Source organism: Sinohyriopsis cumingii, chromosome 2 (assembly GCF_028554795.1).
Source record: "Sinohyriopsis cumingii isolate HCF-2022 chromosome 2, ASM2855479v2, whole genome shotgun sequence".
Taxonomy (NCBI): Eukaryota; Metazoa; Mollusca; class Bivalvia; order Unionida; family Unionidae; genus Sinohyriopsis; species Sinohyriopsis cumingii.
Genome location: NC_142962.1, coordinates 70,080,999 through 70,108,483, shown reverse-complemented (window position 1 = coordinate 70,108,483; position 27,485 = coordinate 70,080,999). Strand labels below are relative to the sequence as shown.

Sequence of the window (27,485 nt, the reverse complement as noted above, 5' to 3'; positions counted from 1 at the left end):
GGTTGTGCTTTTAGAATACAACATAGGCATACTACTATAGTATCATCAGTTTTCATGGGGGACCAGTTTTTGTGGTTTTCGTCGTTGCCCCAAACCATGAATTTAAATCACCAGCAAAAAATGAGCCACATAAGATGATGACACCACCACCCCGTTTTCTTACATTGTTTCATTCCTTGAGATTAACACAGCTACTAGTATTTGATAAATCAAGGTCAGTACTGTAATCTGGTAATTAAATATTAGCTTTTACTTTTTTTTTTTTTTAACCTTTTTAACCAATAATTATAAATCATTTTATATTGTTTCGATGCACACGTTCAATAAAGTATCCGATAGCTATAATTTTACACTCACAGCCTTAAATCGATATGTGAGGTAAGTAAGGATAGAGAGAAAATAGAGAAATAGCATAAGATATTCAGACAATAGCAATACTAAAAATGAAAGAAAAAAATAATACAAAATAACAGTATATGAAAATTAAATTTAATACTTATTTAAATCGATCCTTCCTTCAAGTACAACTATTGTTGAAATGTTTAAATCCTTCTGAATACACATTTCATTTTATCCATGCATTTTTAATCCAAAAGAACAACAATCCTGTAAAATACTATAACTATTTCTTGAAACACTATTCTTAATGAAACACTATGTATATACACTTAACTACAGCAGAGTATTAAAGCTCACACTTCACAGATTTTTGGACAAAGCCACTGTATCAACATCATGTCAATCAAGTCTCATGGTACTCACATATGCTTCTCTGGTAAATAATCCCCAAATTGCTGAATTAAACAAGTCAAGCTTTCTCAAAACCACTGATAATTAGGTCCTATCTTTCACTCATAGTTGCGTGAGCTGTAATTATCCATTCAGCATGAATTGGCTTGATTAATGAGTTTGCAAGGTTTACTAATACTGTGCACTGGTCATCACCAGTAACATCTTTTTCTGTAATGACATCCATGACCAGTTTAGCATACCACTCATGGAAGCGTGACTTTAATTCTTCTTTGTACTCTTTATTTACCGCCAAGTCTAGAAGTTGAATTTGGTCTGTACAAAAGGCAGACACAAACATTAGCTTCCTGGTAAACAAGTGCCTGCACCATGTTTGCAGCTTCTGACGGGTTAGGAAGTCCAGGAATCGAGGGGTTTAAGTTGAATTTTACCACTCTTAAGCCACCTTTTAAGGCCATGATCATCTGAAAGTACTGATGGTGCATCTTGATGGACAGTAGTTTAAGTAAGAGATCATTCTTTTGTACTAAATAACTGACTAGCCTAGAGTTGTTGGCTGCATCAGCTTCCTTTGATGTCGAGCACTCAAACAAAAACACGGTGAAAGTGATTAATCTTGACATGTGTTTTATTTGCACTCATAGAGATGGAAGTATTGTTTTAGTGTTGTTGAATAAGTAAATTGCTCACCTTTTTATTTTGTTTTTCAGGAGAAAGAATCATCAGAAGATTACAATGTAGCATGTATATTAACACTACCTCCATATCAGAAACAAGGTTTTGGAAAACTTTTAATAGAATTTAGTAAGTATATATTTAAAAGCTTTTATGCATCTGGATGTTGTTTGTTTCCTTAGCATTACAGTGTTGGATACTGAAGTAGACTTTCATGATAGTGCACACAATTTGTGTGTATTCATGTGTCTTCACATTTATGGCCATATATTTGATTACCACGTGTAGTACTTTGCCCCTTTGATGTGGGCTATACAGTAGTCCCCCTCTTATAAGACCACCCCTAATGCAGCAGGGAAGTGGCCTTATAATGAGGGTGGCCTTTCTAGAGGGGGATGACAAATGTAAATAGTAAATACATATGAAGAAAGTCACAGCTACATTTAATAATAAAACATATATTTTCATTAAAAAATCACGTGTATGTTGTGAAATGAATGTAAAACAAACCGTGTGTCATCATTTTCATAAGAATGCTATGAATAACCATAGGTATAGTTTTAAAACTGTCTTTATAATTATGTTACAGATCACATCATCTGTCACTTTGTTGGTTGTTGTTGTTGTAGGGTTTAACACCATTTTTCAGCACACGATAGGCTATACATGGCAGCCAGTATTAATGGTGGAGGAAGAACCCGGGAAACCCCGGAAAGAACCACCGACCCATGAGAAGCTACTGGCAAGCTTTCTCACATACCCACATTAGCCGAATCCGAGACTCGAACCCACGCAGACAGAGATGAGATGGCAGTGATCCATAACGGAGAGCACATTAGACCACTTGGCCACTTAGGGCCCCCACTTTGTTGGTAACAGTTTAAAAAACAGTCTCGTCACAATTAAAAATATCCTTGCTGTCATATCCCCTGCATATATCATTTAGTCTTTTGTTCCAATCTTTGACAACTTCATTATTAACATCAGCTGATTCTCCACTAAGGACAGAACACTTAATATTTTGTCACACATGAAATCTGTGCAACCATCCATTACTTGCGGTAAAGTCGTCATATCCCAATTCAACTGACAAAATTGTGGCTTTTTCTTGTCATTCAAATCAGGATACAAATGTCTCCTGGCTCAAACAATCTTCCTTTCTCCGTCCATTTCACCTTCCCACTTCTGCAGAATTGTTTCATTATCTTTCACAATACTGTTTATCTGAGTCTTCCCGACATTATAGTTTTCTACAAGGATCCTCCACACACACACACACACACAGTCAGTTGAATTACTTTCTCTTCTAAACTGACAATTTTTCTTTTCCTCAATGACATGTTGATCTTTTTGCATTAAGTTATTCATGTTGCCAACTACAGTACTGATAAAACAATTTTGTATGCATCTAAACAAATTGCCGTGTGTTTTTAAAGGAAGTGATCTTGTCACGTGATTCGTTAGTCGCAGTCTGGTACCCTATTGTTTTTATACATTTCTTTACACTAAGTGAGAGAAGCCAAAACAGCTTCGATATGTACCATTAACATCACGCAGATTTGACCTTGCGGCCGTTAAGATCCGTAATTTTGTCAATTATTGTCAGTAGTAATAGCCACTAATTATCAAAGTGAACAAGCTCAACATCTTACTAAGGGAAGCCATAAAGACTATCAAACCAATATCCTGCTGACTTGGGTATTGTACATCGATACTGCCACTTCTCAGCTGTTACTATAATTGTAATCTTAACAATTATCAGTGACAAAACCGGACATCTTATGATAACACAGCAGTAAGGCTAATTGGATTAAATGTACTTACCCTTTTGCATGGATTAAAATTTGAGTCTTTCTCAGTTTTTATGAAATAAATTTGGCTTCTCGTGAGGCGTAAATGATATAATATTAACCTTAGTGGTACATGTACTTTACACAACACTTCTTTCAGAAACGAAAACCTGACATCGGGAAACAAATCGGATTACTTAACACACGTTATGAATAAAATACTGGTTCTGGATACATGATCAAATAAAATGAGCTGCTTGCGAGGGGTAAATTTTATATTATTGCGCTAATATGCTGGTTGCATTAGCAGGGTGGCCTTTCACGAGCGGTACTTTTGAACACAAACTCGTTGGTGCCAATGAATTCTGGCCGTAAGGAGCAAGTGGCCGCTGGTCAGGGGGGCCATTCAAGAGGGGAACTACTGTACACATTTTTATTTGAAGTCCCATAATTCTCTCTCATTTTTTATCACATGTATATGTGATTGCAGATAGCACTTATTTCATGAAAGTTTGCCATGAATGGTACCTTTATTGATAATATATTGAGATAATACATATTGTAAGACAGATTATAATATGAACCGTTAATAAGATTTGGTCAGAATAATATCATATTCTTATGTAGCTAAAACTTTCAAAAAAATCAGCTCAAGAGGTAATGTTTCCTCTTTCAGTCACTAAATACATATTAGATAATGCAAAAGAATCTGAAAAAATTAGGTCTGACAAATTCTTGTTCTACAAAAATTTCTAAATAATTCAGTATTTTGGGGGAAAGATTATCTTCCAGGTGTAAAACAGAATGATTTAATATGGTGTACCAATTTTTATTAACTAATATATTCTCAGAACTATCTATTGTTATTATATATTATTATCACAGGCTATGAACTATCCAAGTGTGAAGGGAAGACAGGTTCCCCAGAGAAGCCCCTCTCAGATCTGGGTCTCCTCTCTTACCGCAGCTACTGGTCCCAAACAATACTGGAGATTCTGCTAGAACTCAAGCCCACAGAGGGTGCCGACAGGCCTGCCATCACCATTAAGTAAGTTCTGCATGCATTTTTAACAAAACATTGATGCCATTGTTTAGGAAAGATACATATAAGGATGTAATATTTCAGGTTAAAAAAACATAAGTTTAATCCAGAATTCTTTCTTCTTAAATATATGACTGAAAAATGAGTTACATTCATAACTCCATCATTTAATAAAGGGTGTCATGTAGGATTTACTCCATCCAACGATGTATGCATGTATTTCTCATGACCCATCGTCACTAGTGGGGTTGCAAATATTGAGAGAGAAACTCATATCCATAGCGTAGATGTTTCTTGGAGAAGGTGGAGTGGGGGTTGTTTGTAATGAAATTATTTTTCTTAAATAAACTAGATAACTGGGACCTACTTTCCAAGATGTTTGAAATGTTCCTTCTTGAATGAATTTAGTAATGAACAAGATCCAAGGATAATAATGAGGTGATCTTGAATCTGATTAACTTAGCTTGCTGACACACAGGAGGCCACATTTCTGATCTGATTTTGATCAAACTTGGAACATTGGTTTGTATCATGAAGAACTCTTTCTTGCCAAAAGTATGCAAACCAGATTTAAATTTTTTAAAAAACATTTTAATGCAAGATGCATTAATTTTAATTGAATAATTTATATTATCATTGGCAAAATAAAATACCTTTGGGATGAAAATGAATTTGTAATTTATAACAGAAGAAAAAGTAAAACATAAATTATTGCTAAAGAAAATGTACAGTTGCAGGCTATCCTAAACTATTGGCACAGTTGTAATTACATAATTAAGGATTGCAATTTCTTTACTCAGTTATAGATATTTGATTGCATGTAATTGTGTCAGTTTTTCTGATATTGAATTTGCTCCAATAAAAACATTAATTGTTACCACTCTGGAAGCCTTGTTTTTGATCCAGTTTTGGTCAGACTTGGAACATGACCTTTTAGCATAAAAATTTCAGACAATTTTGTTAATGAGTGAGATCCATGCTTATTAAAAATTGGCTGACATTTTTACCACTCGGGAAGAAATATTTCTGATCCAGTTTTGATCAGACTTGAAATATAGGCTAATATTATCAAGATCTTAAATGGATTTGATAATGACTGACATCCCGCATATTAATGAGGTGATCTTACACCTATTGGCTGATCTTGCTACCACTGTATAGGTCAAAAATAGCTGTATGCATGTTAAAGTAAGGAAATTCACTTATGATCTGAGCTGTTGAAATTTTCAGGTTTTTTTGTTTCGTCAAATTTCTTCCCAAAACATTTATTTAAAACTTTATATAAAATAGAATACAGGGTACATAAATATCAATCTGTGTTGGTTGACCATCGGGCTCAGTGAAGTAAATCCTGCGCTGCTCTTCGCTGATGGGTCTTCATGTGGCTGATGAGTCCAATGCAAGATGTGAAAATCCTGGAGCAGTGTGTGCACTAGAGCATGGCTTTTTCTTGATGTTGAGGCCTTTCTGCGTGCCATGGCGCATGTCATTATCTCTTTGTCTAACGATTCATCGGAAGATGTGATGCTTCCAAGGTATTTGAAGTGATCAACAGTTTTCAGCTGGGTGTCTTTGATAGACACAATCGGGGGGGGGGGGGGGCCAGCTATGTTGCATGGGGCAGGTTGGTGAAGTACCTCTGTCTTGCTCAAACTGATAGTGAGTTCGAAGAGTTTCGAGGCTTCCGCGAAACGAGTAATGATGATCTGGAGATCTGCTTCTGTGTGTGCAATGAGAGCACAGTCATCCGCGAAAAGTGCTTCAAGAATAAGTTTCTCCTTTGTTTTGTACCGGGCATTCAGTCCGCGAAGGTCGAAGAGAGAGCCATCCAGTCTGTACTTTATGTACACTCCTTTCTGGAGGTCACGTGTAGAATGGTTTAGGACGCGTGAAGAAGAGGTTAAATAATACTGGGGTGAGAATGCAACCCTGCTTCATGCTGTTAGAAACTGTTGAATGACTCAGAGATATCCCCATTGTAGAGAATGAGTCCCATCATGCCGTCGTGGAAAAGTCGGATCATCTTAATGAAATTCCTAGGGCAACCAAGTCGTGCTAAGATGACCCATAGTGCATCTCTGTTGACCATATTGATGGCCTTTATGAGGTCTATGAAGACACCGTAGAAGTTCAGTGCACTTTTCCTCTATCTGTCTCACTGTGAAGATCACATCAATCGTGCTCCGATCTGGTCTGAATCCACATTGGGCCTCCGGCAGTATGGCTTCTGAGACATTACTGAGTAGACTGCAATCAACAGGAGTGATATGCCTCAATAGTTGCCGCAGTCAGCTTTTTTCCCTTTGTTTTTGTATAAGGTGACAATCATTGCATCTTTGAACTCATGTGGCATGGACTCCTCCTCCCAGATGTTGATCAGGATACTGTGCAATGCCTCAAGTACCTTAGGGCCAGCTGCTTTGAAGTGTTCAACAGGAATTCCATCTGCGCCTGATGCCTTGCCAGAGCTGGTCATGTTGATGGCTCGCTTGACTTCTGTGGACGGGTGCCCCCCTAGGGTGTCCAGGTCCAAGATAGTTGGCTTCAAGACAATTGCTTGTAACACTGCAGAGTCTTCGGTGGAGGGCATGTTCAGTAGGATGGAGAAGTGTTCCTTCCACATTTCGGTGATACTCCCTTTGTTCTTGACCAAAGTAGTCCTGCCAGTAGGATTAACCTGGTACTGCAGGCTTTCGATGGTCCATAGACATCTTTCAGGGACCTGAAAAACTCTTTTGCGTTGCTAGTGTCAGCGTAATGCTGGACTTCATCTGCTTTGTGATCCCACCAGCTATTTTGCATAATGCAGAGTTCTGTCTGGGCTTTGCTCTTAAGATGTTTGAATCAATCATGTTTTGAGACTGAGTCAATGTCGTTCTGCCATTCTTTATAGGCCTCTTGATTTTGCTGAAGGAGTATATCACTTCTTTATTTCTATCAAACCAGTCTTGGTGGACTTTTCTTTTGGGTCCTAGGATGACCTTCGCAGACTCACTCAGTGTTGAGATCAAGGATAGCCCTGGCTATTCGGTGGTCTGCCCAGCACTCAGCTCCCCTCAAGGCTCTTGTTGTCCATACATTGCGGACATCTCCATTGTTTTTGAGTGAAGAGCATTGCACAAGAAAAACCTGCCTGTGAAAGAGATTATGGTGAAGCTGTTGCGCTTGAGCAACCTCACCCTCTCGGCCACAGAAGTCAGAGTCCAGTGGCACAATAACTTGTTATGGTTCAACTTATTTGGCTGCAGTGGATAGGCCAGGTCTTCTTTTGTGTTCTGACTTGTCCTCTGCACTCCACAGTGCATTGCTGAACCACCTTCTTGTCCGTTGGATCTTCTGATATATCTCATCCACCCAGTCAGCCAGAGCAGTCTTCATTTGCTGGGTTGAGTAAGTCCCAAAAATCACCGGAAGGCTTGACACCTACTGGCTACCCTCACCTGGTTTAGCCCTCCAGTCAAAGCAGTTTCTTGGGATGTGGCCACTGTCACATGCAAACAGCTACTAGGAGCCACAGGTGAGAGTTGGGAATCAGGGGAGGACCCATGTGGATGAACTACCCTTGGGAAGGCACAACATATCCCAACCATCAGAGGTACTACCTCTCCCTGAAGTGGCCAAGTGGTCTAAAGCGCTCTCCATTACAGATCACTGCCATCTCACCTCAGTCTGTGTGGGTTCGAGTCTCATATTCGGCTAATGTGGGTATGTGAGAAAGCTTGCCAGTAGCTTCTCATGGGTAGGTGGTTCTTTCCGGGGTTTTCCTGGATTCTTCCTCCACCATTAATACTGACTGCCATGTATAGCCTATCGTGTGCTGAAAAATGAAAAACAACTTCTCCCTGAGACCCCAAATACATAAATATCAATACAAGTTATATAATTGACAATATAATACACCTTAGCGATAAAACTGAATAATCTGTAGTTTGGAGTCTGAGAAAATATATCAAATACATAACATAACAATAAAATAAATAGTCTTACATAAAATACATTTCTTTTCAATAGGTGACACTTTTCATGGTTTTGAAGGTTTCTCAAAGCCACATATTGAAAGACTCGTGTACAAAATCAGCCACATGTGATGTAGACCCCTGTCCTGTCTTCTTACTGATGCATTTCTAGTTATCAACAAAGCTCAGTTATTTGATAATCAAACTTCATTACTGTGATTAAATGTCTTCTACAACTCTGATTTATTTTTAACCCAATTTGAAAAGAAAATTGTAGAGCATTTTTTTTGTTTTGATGCATTGCAATATCTAGTGTCTGTAAGTTTTACTATATTAAGTTTTTGTGTGTTAAAATTTTCTCGTTAAAAGTTAAATCCTCCTGAAAGCACATCTCATGTTATCCACGTATTTTTAATACTAAAGTTATAGCTTACCTAGGGGAGCGATATCAGGTTAACTTGGGTCTCATGATTCACACATTTCATCCTAATGGAGTTTACTTTTGGCTTACTATATTTATAGCTGTATAACACTAACTCAGAGCTGTGAACAATCTTGACTCAGATCTGTTGTCCCATGTGCTATCAGTTGTGTAGTGTCTACTCTTCTCATACTGCTGTTGACTTAAAACAGTGTAGACCCACAACTGCCAACAGATTATGGAAGGACAGATCCAAGTCTTTTTAGCAGTGAGATTGACATGATATATGTATAAATACAGCACCATTCTTTCATTCATTTCTCTCTATTACAGTGAGATCTCTGAGCTAACAAGTATCAAGAAAGAGGATGTCATCTCTACGCTTCAACATATTAACCTGATTAATTACTATAAAGGACAGTATGTGATAACATTGACTAAAGATTTATTAGATTCTCACTTCCGATCTATGTCCAAAAGGAAAGTAAGGATAGACCCTAAAAGTTTACACTGGCAGCCAAAGGACTGGAGCAAAAGAGGAAAGTGGTAACCATTCCTACATTTAAGATATTGATTGGATAAATTACAGCTGGGATATTTAGAACAGAATAAAATACACCAGAGACATTGAGTGAACTAATGGTTATGTAACCTGATCACCCTGAGGGTATTTAATGAACAGATCCATGATGAAGTGAAAAGGATATGAGTGAATAAATTGCACTGTGGATACTGATTGCACAGACTACACCCAAGACAACAGAGAACAGGATACAACAACAACAACAAAAATCATACTCAGATTTTAAAATTAACAAATGTTCAAAAATCAAATGTGTAATAATATTTTGATAGAGGCAATAAGCAAAAGTAGTGAAAGACCACCAGAATTGAAAGTTTATCTTTTATATATAAATTATTTCAGTCAATAAAAGATAATATTCTATGTACTGAAAACGTAAGTTTTCCTAGCCATGATACCAGGCTCAAGAACAAAATTGAAGATTGTTAAGTCAACGGGGATCATGCCGTTTGATGATATGACAGACTTTGAAGCTTTTTAAAAGTTGGTACAGTACTATTCATACAAAAATTATTTTGATATTACTTTTTTCTGAAGACATACTTTAGTAGCCAATTTGATATTTACTGACACTGGCATGTTCTAGACTGGAAAGGTCTGCAGATTGAATTTTGTTAGGTGTATTGGTGTGGAAAATTATTTCAGGGATTACCTTGACTGAGTGGCATTTATCTTGCTTTCATTTTCTGCAGATAGAGCATTTGAAGTTAAATTTTATTTAGTTATGGGGATGAAACAGTGGGCTGATTCCCATATTCTTAACATTAGATCTAACCGCTTCATTGGCCTGGTGGTTAGAGCATCTGCCTCGGATGCGGGAGGTCGTGTGTTCAATCCCCAGCCAAGTCATACCAAAGACTTACAAAAATGGTACTAACAGCTGCCTCGCTTTGCGCTCAGCATTAAGAGGTTAGTGTTAGGACTGGTCAGCCTGGTGTCAGAATAATGTGACTGGGTGGGACATCATGCTTCATGTCTGTGGCATGATGCCCCAGTGCTAGACATCACTATAAACTGTCACACTGCAGACATCATAGCGATATGACTGAAAAATTGTGAAAGCTGTGTTAAAAATCCAAATCACACACACTTAGCATTAGATCTAATAGCCATCTTAACCTTTTTTCCTCAATTTTTTTATCAATGTCATTCTCTTTCTCTCATATTGTCAATGTATTCTTAACTTAAGATTGTTTCTGAAAGATACCTTGCTGAAGAACCTTAATATTTATGTTCCATAATTAGTAATAACTATAAAGGTTTGCATGTTAGAGATTTAGGGTGGGGAGGAAAGTTTTTCATAGTAAACCTACTACATTGTTCAAGGGGATTTTTTGTTAGAACTACTTTGACTTGTTTCAGTTTTCTGTTTCCATTGATGTGAGGATTATCATGAGTGAACTAAGAATAATATGATTGTTACAGACTAACTCGATTTGTCGCAAAATTACCATGTGTAAAACCATACAATTATTTGTAAATTATTAAAAGTGTTTTCTGTATGTGTGTGTTTTTCATTTTAATGACATTACACAGCTTAAATTGGTGATATTTAGAAACATAAAAACATAGAAATTTAAAAGTCTGGAATGTCAAGAACTTTGTCATTCACTTAACCATAGTAAGAAAACTTAAAGTCCCAACTAATCATTTCTATTATTTGTGCAAAAAGTTGTGAAGAATCCCAAATGGGCCTGATATTGCTTGCTTGGCTTGATATCTGCCTAAAGCCCAAATGCAAAAGAATTTGACAAGATATCTGGGTCAGTAGGATGCTTTCTATAGAATTTTCTTGCATATGTGATGAAAATGACCATTTTACGGTTTCTCTTTCACATGCATTTCCCATTCATAATACGCTAAGAGTTCAACCTTTACTTAACAAATCAAGCCCCACTAAGCTTGCTTTTGCAAAGTCATCTGGCAACCTAGACAGAAGTCAGAAGGAATTGGCACCACATCCTGTCCATACATTAGTTACTACTTCCACTTGTGCTAGGAAGCACACTCGTTTCCAAGATCTTACAAAACCATTATCTACTTGTGCCTTTTCACTATTTGATCAATTGAAAAAGTTTTCTCATGCATGGAATTACACTCCAACTGTATTTCTGTTTATTTCTCACTCTGTTGTCTTCATAGGTTAAATTTTTGGTCTTTATTGTCAAACATGTCAGCACCATGTTAGCCTGCCCTATAGGGGGTCCAAAGAACTCAAGTCAGTGCAACTACTATACTCAACCCTGTTTGTGATTCTGTGAAACAAATGTTTGTTGTTACATGCATGTACTTCATATAGGTAATTTTGTTACCATTGTCCTCTTCACAGCAAGCTTAATGCACCACTTGATTGATTTCACCTGTGCATGCTATTGTTTTGTTTTCTACATTTGTAGGTGTAAATACATTGTCTTGCTATAACTAATGTCAATTGCCTTACTTGTACAAGTATTGTATGGGATATAATTTGGATTATAAATGATAGATATGCACACAGTGATCTGAGATGGTATGGGTGAGCGACAAAAGAGTGAGGAATAAATGATCGTGGATGCAGACTCTGCATGTCTTGCCACCAATGCCACCTCTGTTGACACTTCACTCTCCATTGCTGTAGGTAGACTTTTACAAAAGTATAGTGGACCAGGACTAATATGGTATGGCAGTCTTTCTGATCGAAATAGTAGATATACAATGAACACCGACATACCCAGGTACTCCTACAGTGATCTTTCCCCTGAAAGCCAGTAGCAAATTTGAGCACTAAATGCCACACATCTGCAGACAACACCTAACACTGATCAGCCTTAGGTTGCGCCTTTGGCTTTTAATATCGGGTATATTAATACACTTCTCCATCAAATACATTACCCAATGACACTGATATTACTTGTGCTACCTCTTGAATCCATCCCTTCTATAGACTTGTAATTTATGTGGAAAAAGGGAAGCGATTCAGATTACCTCCCCTTACTCCTTTTGAATTTTTTTTCTCTAACCTCACAACAGACCTACATGAACTCATAGGATTTCTATTTGCTGTTAGCTATACAATTCTTGTTGGTTAGTTTTATTTAGTGCATAATACATTTGGGCATTGTTTTGGTGAATTTTCAGATATTTTTTCAAATTTGTTACCAGTTATGACAATATATATATACAATTGGAAACACTATTTACTGCTGCATCGCATTGCAGGACACTTGTTTTCGTTCACAGGACAAATGTGGTTTGTCTATTCAAATATAATGTCTTAAACACATATGAAATTTATACCAATTATTGGTATAAATTTCATCAGTTTCTTTTTGGTCCATGTAGATTCAATTTTTTGTTTTGTGCATTCATATACATTTATCTTCTGTTGACATTATGTCACGTTATAATTATAATTGGTGTATTTTTGGTCTTTATATTTTGAGATCGTGACATGGCTATTAAATACAAGAAGTGCAGGAGATTTATGGTTGCTAAAGATAATCATGATTCCTGTCTCGCATGTATGAAATGCTCATTGACCAATGCCAGCAAGTTGTGCTCTCTGCTGATTGATGACAAGTGGACCAAAAGCAGCTTGAGGGCAAAGACAAAAGGGCCACATAGTGAGCAGGACATTCTGAGTTCGCATTCTACCACTGAGTTATTATCTAGTTTAGCTAAGGATGCAGAAATGCCTCCCCTTCTCCACCTGTTAAACTGCATTGTATAGAAGAAACCTTGCAGTTGGACCCTAATGGAGATGTTCAGTCTAGAATTAGAAACATAATTCACAAAACTTCATCAAAAAGAATGTTGACAAGCGAGTACACCAAAATGTTATCTTACAAATCTAGGCATCCCACTGGGTACAAATTCAGCCCATTCATGATATATGCCACAAAGCAGGGTGCATGTTAGTATTTGATTTCTTATGGTGATATATTTGCTGCTAGTGTTTTATGACTACTTATGGTGATTTATTTGCCACCCCGGCTGTCGACACACCCGTCTAGCCAACAAGTTTATTACAGTAATGTATTTGCAGTCCTGTCTGTTGACAGATCCATCCTGACATCTGGACATATTAAACATGGTGCAGGTTCAGTTTTGAAACATCAATCAGCTGTACCATCAACAACAATGTCTTATGTGAACTATGCTGCCAGGGCATCCAGACAACAGGCCAATTGACTAACCAGCCATGTCACACCTGTAATGCTGATGTGCTGATATAACATTCACACGTGGAACAGTCTATCCAGTCAAGCCAGCTGACAATGCTATCTCAGCTGACTGTGCCAGACTGCCACTTTAGTAAACAATCAGTCTAGGATGTCTCAAGACCACCTTTTGTAGCCTTCCCATTAAAAAGATCCATTAGAAATATACATGACAGTGCTGGCCAACCATACGTTGGTGTCATTGTCTTATGGTACGACATACTCCAGGAGGAGGATGACCTTTACTGTTGGTTCTTGACAACTGATAATTCTTATCCTACCTTAAAAAGGATGGAATTCAGTTTTAAGGCTGCCATAGAGGAAATATTTCGAATCCTACTAGAATGACCCCAACCCATTGCCAGTTACAAGTACAGTGTAAAGGTTACATTTGATGGAAACGAAGGTGACATGCATCCATTGCAGATGATGCAGGTTGTTTATCAGCTACAGTCAGCAATCCAGGTAATACTAAGGCAAGTTAACTTCCTGCAACCCATTATCTGAATTGTTACATATCGCACAGCAACACCTATCATGCGGATTTTCCCAGCCTTAACAAAGATTTTACTGCCGTTAATATGTCTTTTATGGACAAACAAATGTTTAATGCTACTTTCAAACTTGTAAGGAATGTGATTTCTATTTTCTTGGATTTGGCCTCACTGTTGATTTATCTCTTGGCAGAGAAGGCCAGGAATGATCACGCTTGAGATGCAGTTGGTCACATCTCAAAGTTGAGGGCTGCTCGGCACACAATGGCTAAAGTCCTCATAGCCTCCTGTAACCTAGATCTTGTAAAAAGGGACATTCTACTGAGCCTTGCATATTCAAACTGCGCCACCTAGTAACATTGCACTCCTGTCAGTTTGGACTCCATCCCCACCACCTCGTGCTTGGGGTATGTGTCGAGGAAAACAGGCAGTGCAGTAGTTGCCCTTTAAGTTTTCTGTACAAAATCCATTATCAGTCCACTCTCATCAGAAGCATATGATAGAGGCTATACTCAAACATGGCAAAATTACAGAGGCCAAGCTAGTATTGGGAGATTGTCTTACTCTATTTTTCACAGCCTGGGAGGGGGAGAGGAAACAGGTTTCTCCTACTCTAGGCCTCCCAAACAATGACTTTCCTGACCTACTACCTTTTGGCAACCCATTGGCAGGCTTCCTCTGTTCCACCATTAGTTGACCAATTTATAACCTCACAATGAATGGTTGATACAGTTGGTTTTAGAAATGGTTCAAATTTTGTTCAGCCATCTACCACCCCCTTTGGTCATGTTCATGTCATAGACTCGTCCTGAATCTGTGATGGTCAACACATTGCAGAAGATAAAGGCATTGCAAGAAAAAATATTGGTCAGATGTTGTATTTCTCTTGCTTTCTTTTACCTTTAGTGCAATCCTATCATCAGCACACTGTAGAAATAATCTATAGCACCAACTGTTTATCATTAATACGCTGTTCATGGTATATTGTATACAGACAAGCTGTAAACTGACCAATCAGAGAGTTACTTATTACTTGTCCTATAATAGAACAAATTAGCATGAACAGTAATCAGGGTAGCCTTCTTGCTCAAGAGTGAACAAACCTTAAGCAGGTAATCCTGGTTCAAGGTTGCCTAATTTGCAAAATGTGTGCAAAGAACAACACAGTAATTGCAACTGGTGACTTTATTTCAGCTAGCAATGAACATTAAATTTTATAAAATAATACAATACCTAACTCTTCCTAATCAAAACATGAATATACAAAATTCTAAAATATATGATCCTACTACAAAGACTGTACTTTTTTTTTGCATGATAAGCACTATGATGCTGTCATTATACTTTAATTTTAGACAAAACATTGGCTAATGATGATGCAGAACCAATCATTAAATGAACTACTGCTTACTTGTTCAAAACTAGCTTGGCACAGTCCAAATGATAGTTGTGGTTGGATCAGGTACTATATAGTCCACTTGACCTAGACATTGGCCATGGAGTAATTTGTTCATTCCTTCTGCATGGAAATTTTATTGTGGTCAATTATATACATGTTCACAAATTCATGAAGCATCATTTGTGTTTCTATATCTCGGTCTTGAACTTTTACATGGCCTCTGGAAGCATAAAGTAGGCTCGTGATTAATTGATTAATTCTTGCTAAGAGGTTTAAAATCACACTTAAGTTCACACTTGGAATACTGTCTGCTGTTGACCCTGAAACAGATACAAGTCAAACCCATGTTGTCAAACACCTGGCTGCTTCCCTCCTGATCTGCATCTTGTGGTGAAATGCTACAAAAACATTTCTCGGCAACTTGCTATGCTACCTGGTAATGTAGCTATTCCTTATGAACAAATGTGTTGCCAGAATCTCAGTACAACCCATTATAAATAGAAGGCATAAACTTTGGCATCCAGAGAGATAGCTTAATCCATCATGCACACCTACTTGACTATGCATATACATTATGGGATCAGCTCATTCAAAAACCAATGTGCACTTGACACCTCAGAATACCTTATCAATATGGACTCGGAGGCAACATCATGGCAGATTTCATTGTCGCCATCTTTGAGAGTGCCCCTGATGGCATAATTGCATCTTCTCAGGTTGGCTGTTGTGGTCATGATGGCCTTGCAAATGTCAGCTATGGTATTAGCAATGCACTACCGATTGTTAAGTATTGTCTGCCCCATCTGGGTAAAGTATCAACTTGTTTTCTGTGTCAGCATCATTAACAAGACCTTCAAAAATTCATGATTGACTCTTTTAGTGTCTTTGTACCAAACATGTTTGCTGCAGAGCATCTGTTATGGTCGTCGCTTATTGAGACTAAGTTCATGAGTGTTCTAGCAACAAACAGATAGTTGTTGATGTCTTCAAATGTTTAGTTATTGAGTTGATTTCTTGCCATATTAAATAAGCCCCAGCCATTTTTGTCAAAGTCACTTCTTTGTTTGCCAGAACATTTGCATCAGAAAACATTTGCAAGTATCCTTTGATCCAAAAAAAACTTTGTGAGGCAGCAGGTAAATGTCTTCATCTGTAGTGTTTATTATTCCAAGCTTGTTCACTGATGAAAGTCCTTGTTTAAGTACTTCTTGTATTCCTATTCTGTAGTCAACTTGTCAAAAAGATTAAAATACTGGGTGTAGATCTTGACAGCAACATTTTACACAAATGTTAGACAAAAATCCTGTTTTGATCAGAGCCCAACATGATATTCGACAGGTTGGGCAATGTTGCCCATCTCATTTCAAGCTCGTTCATGATTTCTTGATTGTGATTAGACAATATTTTTTGTGCTTGTAGTCCTAACATGCTCAGCTTCTTTTGTTGGTGCAATTTCTTTGATCATCCGCTTGACCTCTGCATGTGTTGGCATGATTTTCTCCACAATATTTTTTCCTGCTGCACTTTCTGCTACTGATGCAACACCCTTTGTAAAACTTTATGCAGTGGGTCCAATTTTCTTGCTATTCTTGGCAACTGAGTGAGAATTCTACCAAAAACAGGAATTAAAAATTCCCGCAACAATCTTTTTGCACTTGATTCATGTTGGTTTTATTATGCATCGATTTCAGTTTCATCTTGAGATGCAGGTAAAATGTTAAGTACTTGTTATTTAAGTTCATGCTGTTTTCTGATTGGTCTGTGATTGACATAGTGACTTTTGGTGTGCTGTATACATTATGAGATAGCAAATTGGTGGTGAGGGTTTAATTGTCATCAGAGAATCTGGTGGTGAATTGGGGCTCAAGCTATAATGTGGCCATGACGAGCATCATATAATTATTGAGCTCCAAAAAACTTACTAGCAAGCTGTTTACTTCACCATTGACAAAAATTACCATCATTCACACCATCTTGTTGCAGAATATCTGAGCTGAATCCAACCAGAACTTATAGGAAATGATGGAAAAGGAGAGGCTAATTTAACTAGATACACAAAAACTCTAAAACTCCTTAAATGAACTTCATTTTCAGAGAATTGCTCCATCCAAGTGTAGCAAATGAGGAGTTTGGCACCCACAGGAGGTTGAAAGCAGGTGGGAGGAACGGCAAGTCACTGATGGTTAACAGGAGTCTATGGAAAGGATAACGTAAATATGTTTGTCCTTCCCTCCTCCCAGCCTGCCTACAAGATCGTGGGGCATGTGGCCACCTGCAATTCACATGGCTACAGAAATATTTCTGCCATTATTTGCTCGATGATCATTCCTTATCTGATATTCCGTCTGGCGGGGTTGTGCAGTGATACAGGACTGTACAGATAATAAAAGGGCAACTCATATGCTACCTGCTTTAATGCAACCACCAAACAGGAGTGGGAAACCAAATGATAGGGAATGTAGGATGAATGATAGGGCTTGAGAGAAGAGTGTCTTTTGTCACATCCCAATTGCAGTATGCCATTAGTACATTCACTATAGTGAGGTGAGCAGACATATTTATAATCGTAGTAATGCAGCTAACTGCTTCTCATGTGTAGTCACTACTGGCCTTCTCCAGAAAGATTGAAAGATCACTAAAGAAGCCAGGTGAAGAGAGGGGGTCAAGACAACATTCCACATTAACTTGGACATATCATTAAATACCTGCCTATCCATTTTGTAGAAAAATGGAGGACATGCTGATAACAGTTATATCCTTATCCAAATTCTGTCTGTCTGATAGTCACAATACAATTCATACCAGTATGATAAGAAAGGAGCAGGTAACTGAGAAAATGGCCCTGAAATTACCTGGATTATGACTTCTATTTGACAGACACCTGACAATTTATGCAATCTTCAGTGATTGAGGTAAAATATGTCGTCTGTGTCCAACAATGCTTTGACCTTATAGGAGGTACTAAGAACCAGTGGAGGAGGGCATTCCAAAGGTGGCAATGTTCTATGTACCTCAATTGCTGCCTTGAAACTAAATTCTGTTCTCTCCATTGTGGGATCAGAATGGTCCGGTAAATTAGCATCTTAACCTTCATTGACAGGGATAATGTCCTCATTTTGGACATCCAAGGATACACCATACTACAATGTCATCACCATGTGTAGCCAAAGTTCTACCAGTTGGGTACACTAGTCAAGGTGGTTGTGGAATGTCAGTCAACCATGGTCAGCTTGACCAGGTTAGATAACTGTTCAGGAAGCCCCAAATGTTATGTCCATTTGCTGTATAATGATAGCATTGATATGGCTGGATGACCAGCTGGACATGGCAATCTGCTATAGGAAGCCATTGCCAGAGAAAATGTTGACTGAGACGCTGTATGCCACTCTGAGACAGATACAGCTGCTGGGGTCATACAACAAGCATCAGTATGGCGAATGATGTACAACTGACCAGCCAGCAAAGTTGTAAAGTAATTCCAGTTTCAGCATTTCTCAATCTGTACACAGATTTGATTAAGGACTTTTTCCTATTGGAATTTAAAACTGTCCTACATTCATAAAAATCAAATCAACATTCTTAGATATAACATGAATAATTCAAAAGCTTTCTTCAAATGTTATGTGTGATTCCAGTAGGTCAAATGATGTAGTTTCAAAGGGATCTGATGTAATGGTATCCATTTTTGGCATCTTTGTAACGAAGGGTGGGGACAACATCATCCCCCATAAAACTGGTCACTGATTCTGAGTTAAGATGAATGCTTATAATAAAACATGCCCGTGTTTTGCAATTGACATCTCAAAACAATAAACAAAACATCATCCCACAGATGTGTAAGAAAGTGCATTTCCATGCATGCAAAGGATGTTGCATGGTTATCCTATACAACCTTAATGTGATAGCACTTTTTTTATTTTTAAGAATTCATCCAAACTCTGACATATCTACAGTGAAATAGAGAAACCAAAGAAAACAAAATAAGTGCATGCAACAATACAAGCACTAAGTGAATAGTCGAGTTCACATTTACTGAGACAACTAAAAATGTGCATCATTAACTAAAATCAACGTTGCAAAATAGTATACTAGTGGTATGGTATGGCAACGACTGATATCACAGACAATAATGAGCGGTACTAGAAAGCGAAAATAATAGTGTAACATGAAAATGTTCAATTCAATTATATCATTTTTTTAACTTACTATACCACTGAAATTAGTAGATGCTGAAATTAGTTAAATTCTTCTGATAATTTGGAGGCACTGTTGATAGAAGCAAGCTAAACACAGATGGCCACTTGGCCAAAAAAGGGATGGTAATCTATAAAGGCATCCCCCACACTTATAATTTTTCATCTTTCAAGGAAGACTGGATTCTAAGGTAGCAGAAATTCCTAATGTAAATGTAATCAGGTAATGTACTTGATGGAGAAAGATAAATGCAACATTTATCAGCACATTAAATTTGAATGTATCATGGAAACATTGAATCACTTCATCAAATTCTCTGCCAAACAAACACAAAACAACCAGAGTACATTAATTTTTGCATTTATTTAACACTAAAGTAAAATACATAAAGCAATAATCTGTAGAAAGAAGCACAAAGTGAAATTAGGTAGAAAATTTGACACTTTTTAACTGATAAATAAAGAATTAAAGTTACAAGACAACACAGTAATTAAATTGATAAATGTGAATAATACACATCTAAAAAGGAACTGTGCAGGCCACTATGATGTTTAAAATTTAAATTCAAATAAAACATTCTGTGGTTTATAATACCAGTAAAGAAAACTGGAAAAAAGACAATATAACCAATTACAATTCTTAAAGAAAAAGGCATTATTGATTATTCTGTTATTTTTTTTATCCATATAATCGTAATCCTTACAACTCTGATATGTTACTCTCACGACCACAAAATCTGGAGATAAAATTCACATACCATGTTTCTTTAAAATATAAAATACTAAAATCATAGTAAATTGTAACTGTTCCAGGAGAATCTTTAAATCATGAAATATACTGAGAACAAGGATCTCTTGAAAGGACTGATGCTCTAATGGCCAAAAGGAATTTCCAGGAATATACAATAATAATTTTTTTAACTTTTAACTGCTGTGTTGAGGCTTTTTAAGAACCAATTAAAATGTAATTTTATATCATTATGTACTAAACTTCTGTGCATTAAGGCACATTCCTCATTATTAGGCTTCCTCACTTACAATGTGGGTCACTTTATTTGCTATTATACCAAGCATTATAAACAGGGAGTACTGTATTTATCTGAGTATAACCCACGCCTGAATGCAAAAAGGAAGATCCTGTCATATAATTCATCAGCAGATCAAGGTACACACCTGATGGTGCTCATCATTCAGCAAATAAACTAAAAAGACTAAACCAGAATATATTCATTTCTTTCCTATGCAAGACAGATGACTCTGAATATGGACAGACATATGGATAATATGGTCCTGTAATGAAAAATGGGCTTTGAAAATAACTTTTAATTATGTTTAAACCTTCAATAAAACACCTGCACCTTTTATAGTTTTCTTGCTGGACTTTTTAAAACAAAAATAAATAAATAAATGAATAATTGTCAGCAGCTACTCAGACTACTGCTTACCTTATTATTGATAATGTTAATAAGTTGTTGATGATAACCACAGGCATGAGGGCAGTTCATACTGCAACTAATTACATCTGAGGTTTTATCTTGCTTGTGATGAAAAAGGAAAGGATATTAATGCTATGCACAGACCTTGAACTGCCAGAGCTTCAAGCAACAACAGATCTAAGCACAAAATCTGAACTTGGTCTTCAAAAGTCCAAATGAAAAATCATATTTGGAATTTGTTATCATAATTCAACTTTGAATTGTATAAGGGACTCAAACCATGAGATTATTTGACAGTTTCATCAAAGCTAAACACATTCAGAGTTTTTATAAATAGTTAAATGTTTGAAATTTGAAAAGGAGTTCAACTTTTGTACTCAGTTCTGACAATGGGACCTGGATATTGGCTGCTTGCAATATGGTTCAAATACAAAAATACAGTGCATTATCACTTTTCTGAGGGATTTTTGATGAAGCAAGCATATGCAATCATTTTGTGTTTTCTACAGAATTTGTTTCATAAAAAAGAAAATAACTTTTTCATTGATAACATCAATAAGAAAATAACTTTTTCATTGATAACATCACCGGGTATGACGAGAAAATTGGACTATGAATTACATGAAATATTAAATGTATGCATAAATTACAAAACTGAAACAATTAAGGCCTTGTTCAATTCATATGAATGTACTAAATTAACTGACTTTCAGAATAAAATGACTGGTCAGGTCATCTGTACCAAGAAAATTCAGAAAATAAATGGGTCCCATACATAATATCTCCCTTAGAGTATGATTTATTTTTCTTCTTCATATTCTAGATTTTACAAAATTGTACAATAGAATAATTTCAAGCATGGTCACCCATGAAAGTTTTATTTTATTTTTCAAAATCTGATATCAATCAGGATAACTCTTCAAAGTATTTGAGAGAGATGTATAAAATAAATAAAGTAAGAAATCCCATCCTAAACAGAATCCCACTGAACTCAATGATGAAACCAATCAGGTCATATTACAACTGTACCCCCAATAAGCAAACTACTAGTTTAGTGCGTCTCCACCATTTTTGTACTTTGACAGACAATGTATGTAATTAAAAAGGATAACTACATTTGCATTTTCAATCAGAAAAAATAGTCAACGAACAGTGACAATACTAGTAATGCATATGATAGAATTTAATCTACAAACCCAAATGCAATTAAGTCTTACAACACTACAAGAAGTCATATACTTGTACATTTTTGTGTATATTAACATATGTACTAAAAAGCATGATTATACAGAAGACCCAAGCATAATATATCTAAATAGATCAAACACCTCAACTATGGATATATGGAAAATGTAAATGTAAATTAATTCTACGTAAAATCTCGATGGCAACAACACTCTACCAAATGCATGATACAAAGCCTTGCAGTGATCAGCATCAAAATGATGCTATAGGAGATGTTTCAATTAAAAGTCAATTTCATGACAATACAATATCTCTACTCCGTAACAGGAATCCCTATGAATGCTGTTGCATCCTGCTGTATATATAATAACGTAAGCGTTATTCAATTTTCTAACATGATCAGACCAGGTTTATCTTACTTGATACTTGGCAATTTTGTGACATCTGCCACAATCAAACACTGTAGTTGCATGTAATGCTTTAGTACAGGTAATTTTCAAATTCAAGCAACAGTACCATAAATGGTACATTATATGTCCATCATGAGCTAAATATTATTATTATTATTATTAAACTTTTATGTAAAAAGCCCTTTCATTGATCAGAAACTTGGGTAATACAAGACTATTTCAGTACTCCTAGTAATACTAAGTGATATGATCTGCCTTATAAATAGGTGTCTTCAATGTCTTAAATGCAAATCAATAAAATGTTGCCAAGATATAACAAATAAAGAACTAAAAGTTTTTGTTTGAAAAATGTTGTTCTTTCTTGTTTTCAGTTTCACAGATTTTGACCTCTTAACCAATGACCCCAAAATAAACAGAACCTTGTGAGAAATGCAAGCCATCAACAAATTCAAGTTATTTTGTGGGAACTTATTTCCTTCTTGAAGTCCCTATTACCCTGACCTTTGACCCCAACATGAATAGGTGTTTTTCTTTTCTCAAATGAAAGCTAAACACAAAGTTTTGCCAAATTAAATGATAGAGAATTCAAGATATGCAGGGACCATTTTCTTTTAGAGTCATTCTAATCTTATTTTCTGAACCCAAACTCAATATGCATCATCTTTATTATAGCTACTTTAAAAGCATGGTCAATGTATCTGCTATACAATTCTAGTTATTGTGTGGAAACAGGTTTCCATCTTTCAGTCCATGAGAAGTTGACCTCTGACCCTTGAACCAAAATTAATCATATTTTTTCCTTACCCCAAGTGCATGCTACTTAAAAAGTCTGGCATCACAAGATGGTGGAGAACCCAAGTTATTGTGCACTCTGCCTCATGGCATGCATATAAAAAAACTCCTCCTAGTAGGCATTTTCTATAAAATGTATGTGCACAGTATTTCATTGTGATTTGCTTTGTGCAAACATTTACTAACACACTCAAGAAAATCTTAAAATCCAAAGATGTAATGCTTCAGCTCCAAATCTTCCTTCCCACTATGACAAACATCTGTATACAGTCAACCATGTACACTTTCTACAATCTCAAAAGGATTGAGCTAAATGCAGTGATGCCACACTGTACAAGAATTATTATTAACTTTATCATTACTGAAAAGCTTGCTCTTAGTATAGTGGATTTTCTCATCCTAAATAACCAAACTTTACATGAGTTTCTTTATGTCTGCCTTTACCTTTTTTTATTTGAAAACTTACTCCAATGAAGGGAGGTAACCACCTGAAGTTGTTAAATAATGTACTTATTTACTCCTTTAGTTCTACAATGTCATGAAATTGTTAGCATGAAGATATACTATGCTTGTATTTTTCATTTATATTTGGTGTATATGAAGCAAAATATTTTAGCTGTGGAGAGCAATCAAATATTTGACTTATTGATGTACATATGAAGTATGTAAATTTTCTTTGCAGTAGTGCACTATGATAAAATCAAAATGGAGAAGTGAAAGTCTAGCAAACCGAATCACCACTTTAAATTAAAAAAAAGTAACTCCAAAACTAGTGAATAATATAACAGTCACTATAGACAAATTTTTAATATGTGGCAGTAAATACATTTACTATCATGTGTTAGTATAAGTAGTGACAAACTAAATCACTTAAATTACTCGAAAGAGACTGAAATAGATATTACTAATTGTTCTCAAAAATTACATCAAAGTATTTATATTTAATGGCAAATAGAAATTCAGATTATCAGTAATATTTTGATTTTGCTTTGAAAACAATTAACACGAACATAAATAAAATAAACTAAATGATAAAATCTGTATTCTATTAATATATGGATTTTTTTTAACCTGTAAAACTCACAAACTAACAACAGAGTAGCATTCTTCTTTCCATGTCTGACATTAATGTAGCGAACTGCAATACACATAAACCACTAAGGACATAATGTGATGGTATACAAATATGTATCTAATATCATTAAGTATGAGTGACAACACAAGTAAAGAACCCTTCCGAAACATCTAAATTTGAGAAATCATTTTATAAAATAACTCTGTGATATCTGGGTGTGAAACCTGTGACGGGTTGAAATCAGCAGGTTCTAAACAAAGAAAAGATATAATGATTAAAACACTTTAAAACAACTCAAAAAGGCATTTGGAAACTTGTTTTATCTAAATAATCTGGCATATAGATTATTTATTTGTAAAATTTTCTTACACTATATTATTGTGCCCTAACTAGAACTCTTTTGTTGACATTTGACAAAGTTATAAAATTCTTACTTTACAGAAAAATAAATGGTGACTTTTTGTATAGGGCAAAGAAAAACCAAATACATAAATATCTATAAAGTAACAGAATATCCACCGGGATTACTGCCAATTAAGTGCTGAGATAATCCCACAAACCTCTGACAAAGGAAAACAGTATTAGAATCTGCCAAGAAAAAATGCAAGTATGACATGCAAAAATGTAAGACTTGTCTACTGTAGAGCTAGAATTTGTGTACTGTCGCTGAATTACTGTGATAATCCAACAAGAACAGTGAACTTAATAAGCATATAGCTAGATATTACATCTTGACTTAACAAATTAAATTGATAGCACTATACTGGCTGCAGCACATCAAAAAAGTACTTTATTGTGTAGAATAATATTAGGGAAATATAACTGGTATCATTTATATTTTCTGAATAGGAACCTTTATGTTTCTGGTCCATTCAAGAGACAAGGTCTTTCTTGACCCCTGTCTCAAGACAGCAGTTCCTTCATTTCAGACAGAGCATCCAGGATAGAATCTGCCATCTTGGTTGTGGATGTTTCTGTACAATGGGCATTGCTGCTTACATAGAAGAGGACTGTAAGAAAAGAAAGAATATGTGTGAGAGATACATTGAACTTTGATACATCTCGCTGTCACCCCTCCTCATCCTTCTATTCATACAGATAAAATAGGTTTGTACCAAGCATTAATTCAGACCTTTGTCCCTGGAGCCCAGTTGCTGGTAACTTATCCTGGCCTCCTCAAATGCAATCACCAACCTCCTCCCATTCAAATCCTGGATCGGTCACTTTAATATGTATGAAGAATAATTTGCAGCATGTATCTATTTTCATTACATGCTGAAATACAAATCACAACAGCTAGCAAAAAATAACAGCTTAATGATAGCTATAATGGATGTTATTTTGCACTGTTTTACCTTGACAAACTTATGGTATAAAAAGCATCTCAACAGGCAATTTCAGAAAACAGATTCAAAGCTAATAGAACTGCCTTTATTGATGGGTAAAACAACACCTAGATTAGAAGTTGTGATAAGAAAACCTCAACAATCATTCCAGAAGTATTCAGGATGGGGCAGGGTGGGCAGACAGCAGTGCAATTATAATTTTTTCTTCAAAATTTGTCTTATGTATTTTGATTTTGTGCATGGGTGGTATATAAAAAAGCTATCAATGATGCTTCCTCTCCCAAAGCACCTGCTTTAAAGACCAAGACTAATCAGTTTAATTATATTAAAAGTGTCAAGCTATGCACATCTTGAAAATACATTGCTGATTGGCTGTTTTGCAGTTTTCATGTATACAAGGGGAATTAATCATGTATATGACCATAGTAACTGCCCTTGTATATTGTGCATGTGCATCCGATTAAAAATAGTTGACAGAGTTAGAATGGAATGGTGGATCCTGCTTAATTTTACCATTTGCATGCTCTAACTGTTAAATAATTGACAATCACTAGTAAGACAAGGTGTTTAACAGAATAATTATATCTTGCAATGAAATATTAAAATGATTTCAGATTCAGTTTCCTGTATATTTCATCATGCCAAACAGACCCCAAACAATTCAAGTAGTTAATAAGTGACAAAAATGCCATTTTATAAAATTATACCCTTATTTCTTGTTCATTTTATTTTCTTCGTAATGACAACTACATTTATTGTCATGCAGTAATCATGATCAACTTCCATGCAGGCCCACTGACAGAGCATATATTTTGTTCCCCCACCCTAGCCCACACTGGCAAGTTATGATGTTGCATTTCAAGCTACATATTTGCAAACAATTGCATATTTTAAACAATTTCAAGTTACATACTTGCAAACAATTAAATTTATATTTCTTAAGGTTTAAAGTGACTGAAAGGCACAAGAATACATTTTGTCATTAACTTTTTGTCTGCTGAAGCCAGGGATGATACTTTTGCTTGTTCCTTGTTACTTTGGAGCCTTTTTACACCATGATACGGTCTCAGTGATAAAAACATAATATATACTTCTGACTCGTATCTGAGATTCATGCAGTCATTAATAAAGGTGAACAGTTTTTATTTTCTTTGTACCTAAATGGATGGGTGTGATGGGGGCATACATTTAAAGACTACAACAGTAAACAAAAAACATGTGCCAAAACATTTAGGTGAAGGCTGCTAGGAATGTTTAAAGGTAACTATGGAGGATAATTTACACTGAACATATGACCAGAAAAATTAAGATCTAGAAGACATAAAGAATATAATCTAAAACTAAAGTGGTCTTTTGATTCTGCATCACTTTGACCTTGACATATGACATTTTGACCCCACCACCACTACTCCTTCCTCTTTCTGCTCTCAAGGGCAAGGCATCCAAAAAGTTGGTCAAGTTATGTAGCCTTAACTAAAACTTAACATGCAGAAACCTAACTTTTAATGAACAGATAGGTGAACAGATGGATGCTCATGGATGTGAAGTATTATTTTCAGCCAAACTGTTAGTAGACATATTATCATGATTTAGATTGTTTATATGGCTGTAGCTACCATAGCAGTGTAACTTTAAAAAAGATTACTGCAAAATCATTAAAATAACAACAACAAAAAACAAAGCAAACAAGGAAGAATTCATAAAGAGTTTACTTTCCAATTAATTTTATTTGAAAACTG

General features: G+C 36.0%; 2 protein-coding genes across 3 annotated transcripts in view; one reads left to right on the top strand and one right to left on the bottom strand.

The window, feature by feature from the left end:
* The window catches only part of LOC149805121 (histone acetyltransferase KAT5-like), a 67,090-nt gene extending 56,371 nt beyond the window's left edge, over positions 1 to 10,719 (top strand). The window contains exons 11-13 of the mRNA XM_089947564.1: positions 1,461 to 1,554; positions 4,101 to 4,263; positions 8,968 to 10,719. Coding sequence (XP_089803690.1) covers positions 1,461 to 1,554; positions 4,101 to 4,263; positions 8,968 to 9,184 — 474 coding nt within the window. The 3' untranslated portion in view covers positions 9,185 to 10,719. The remainder of the gene's footprint in view (positions 1 to 1,460; positions 1,555 to 4,100; positions 4,264 to 8,967) is intronic.
* Positions 10,720 to 19,847: 9,128 nt separating this feature from the next.
* The window catches only part of LOC149805120 (carnitine O-palmitoyltransferase 1, liver isoform-like), a 102,588-nt gene continuing 94,950 nt past the window's right edge, over positions 19,848 to 27,485 (bottom strand). Inside the window, exons 19-20 of one of the 2 annotated variants that reach the window (XR_016417654.1) lie at positions 25,254 to 25,410; positions 19,848 to 24,650 (exon numbers count right to left, since the gene is read on the bottom strand). Coding sequence is in view for 1 of the 2 variants with exons in the window: in XM_089947548.1 (XP_089803674.1) it covers positions 25,304 to 25,410 (107 nt within the window). In the remaining variant the exon portion in view is untranslated. Of the gene's footprint in view, positions 25,411 to 27,485 lie in introns of both variants that reach the window. The other variant, XM_089947548.1, reaches the window with a different exon arrangement.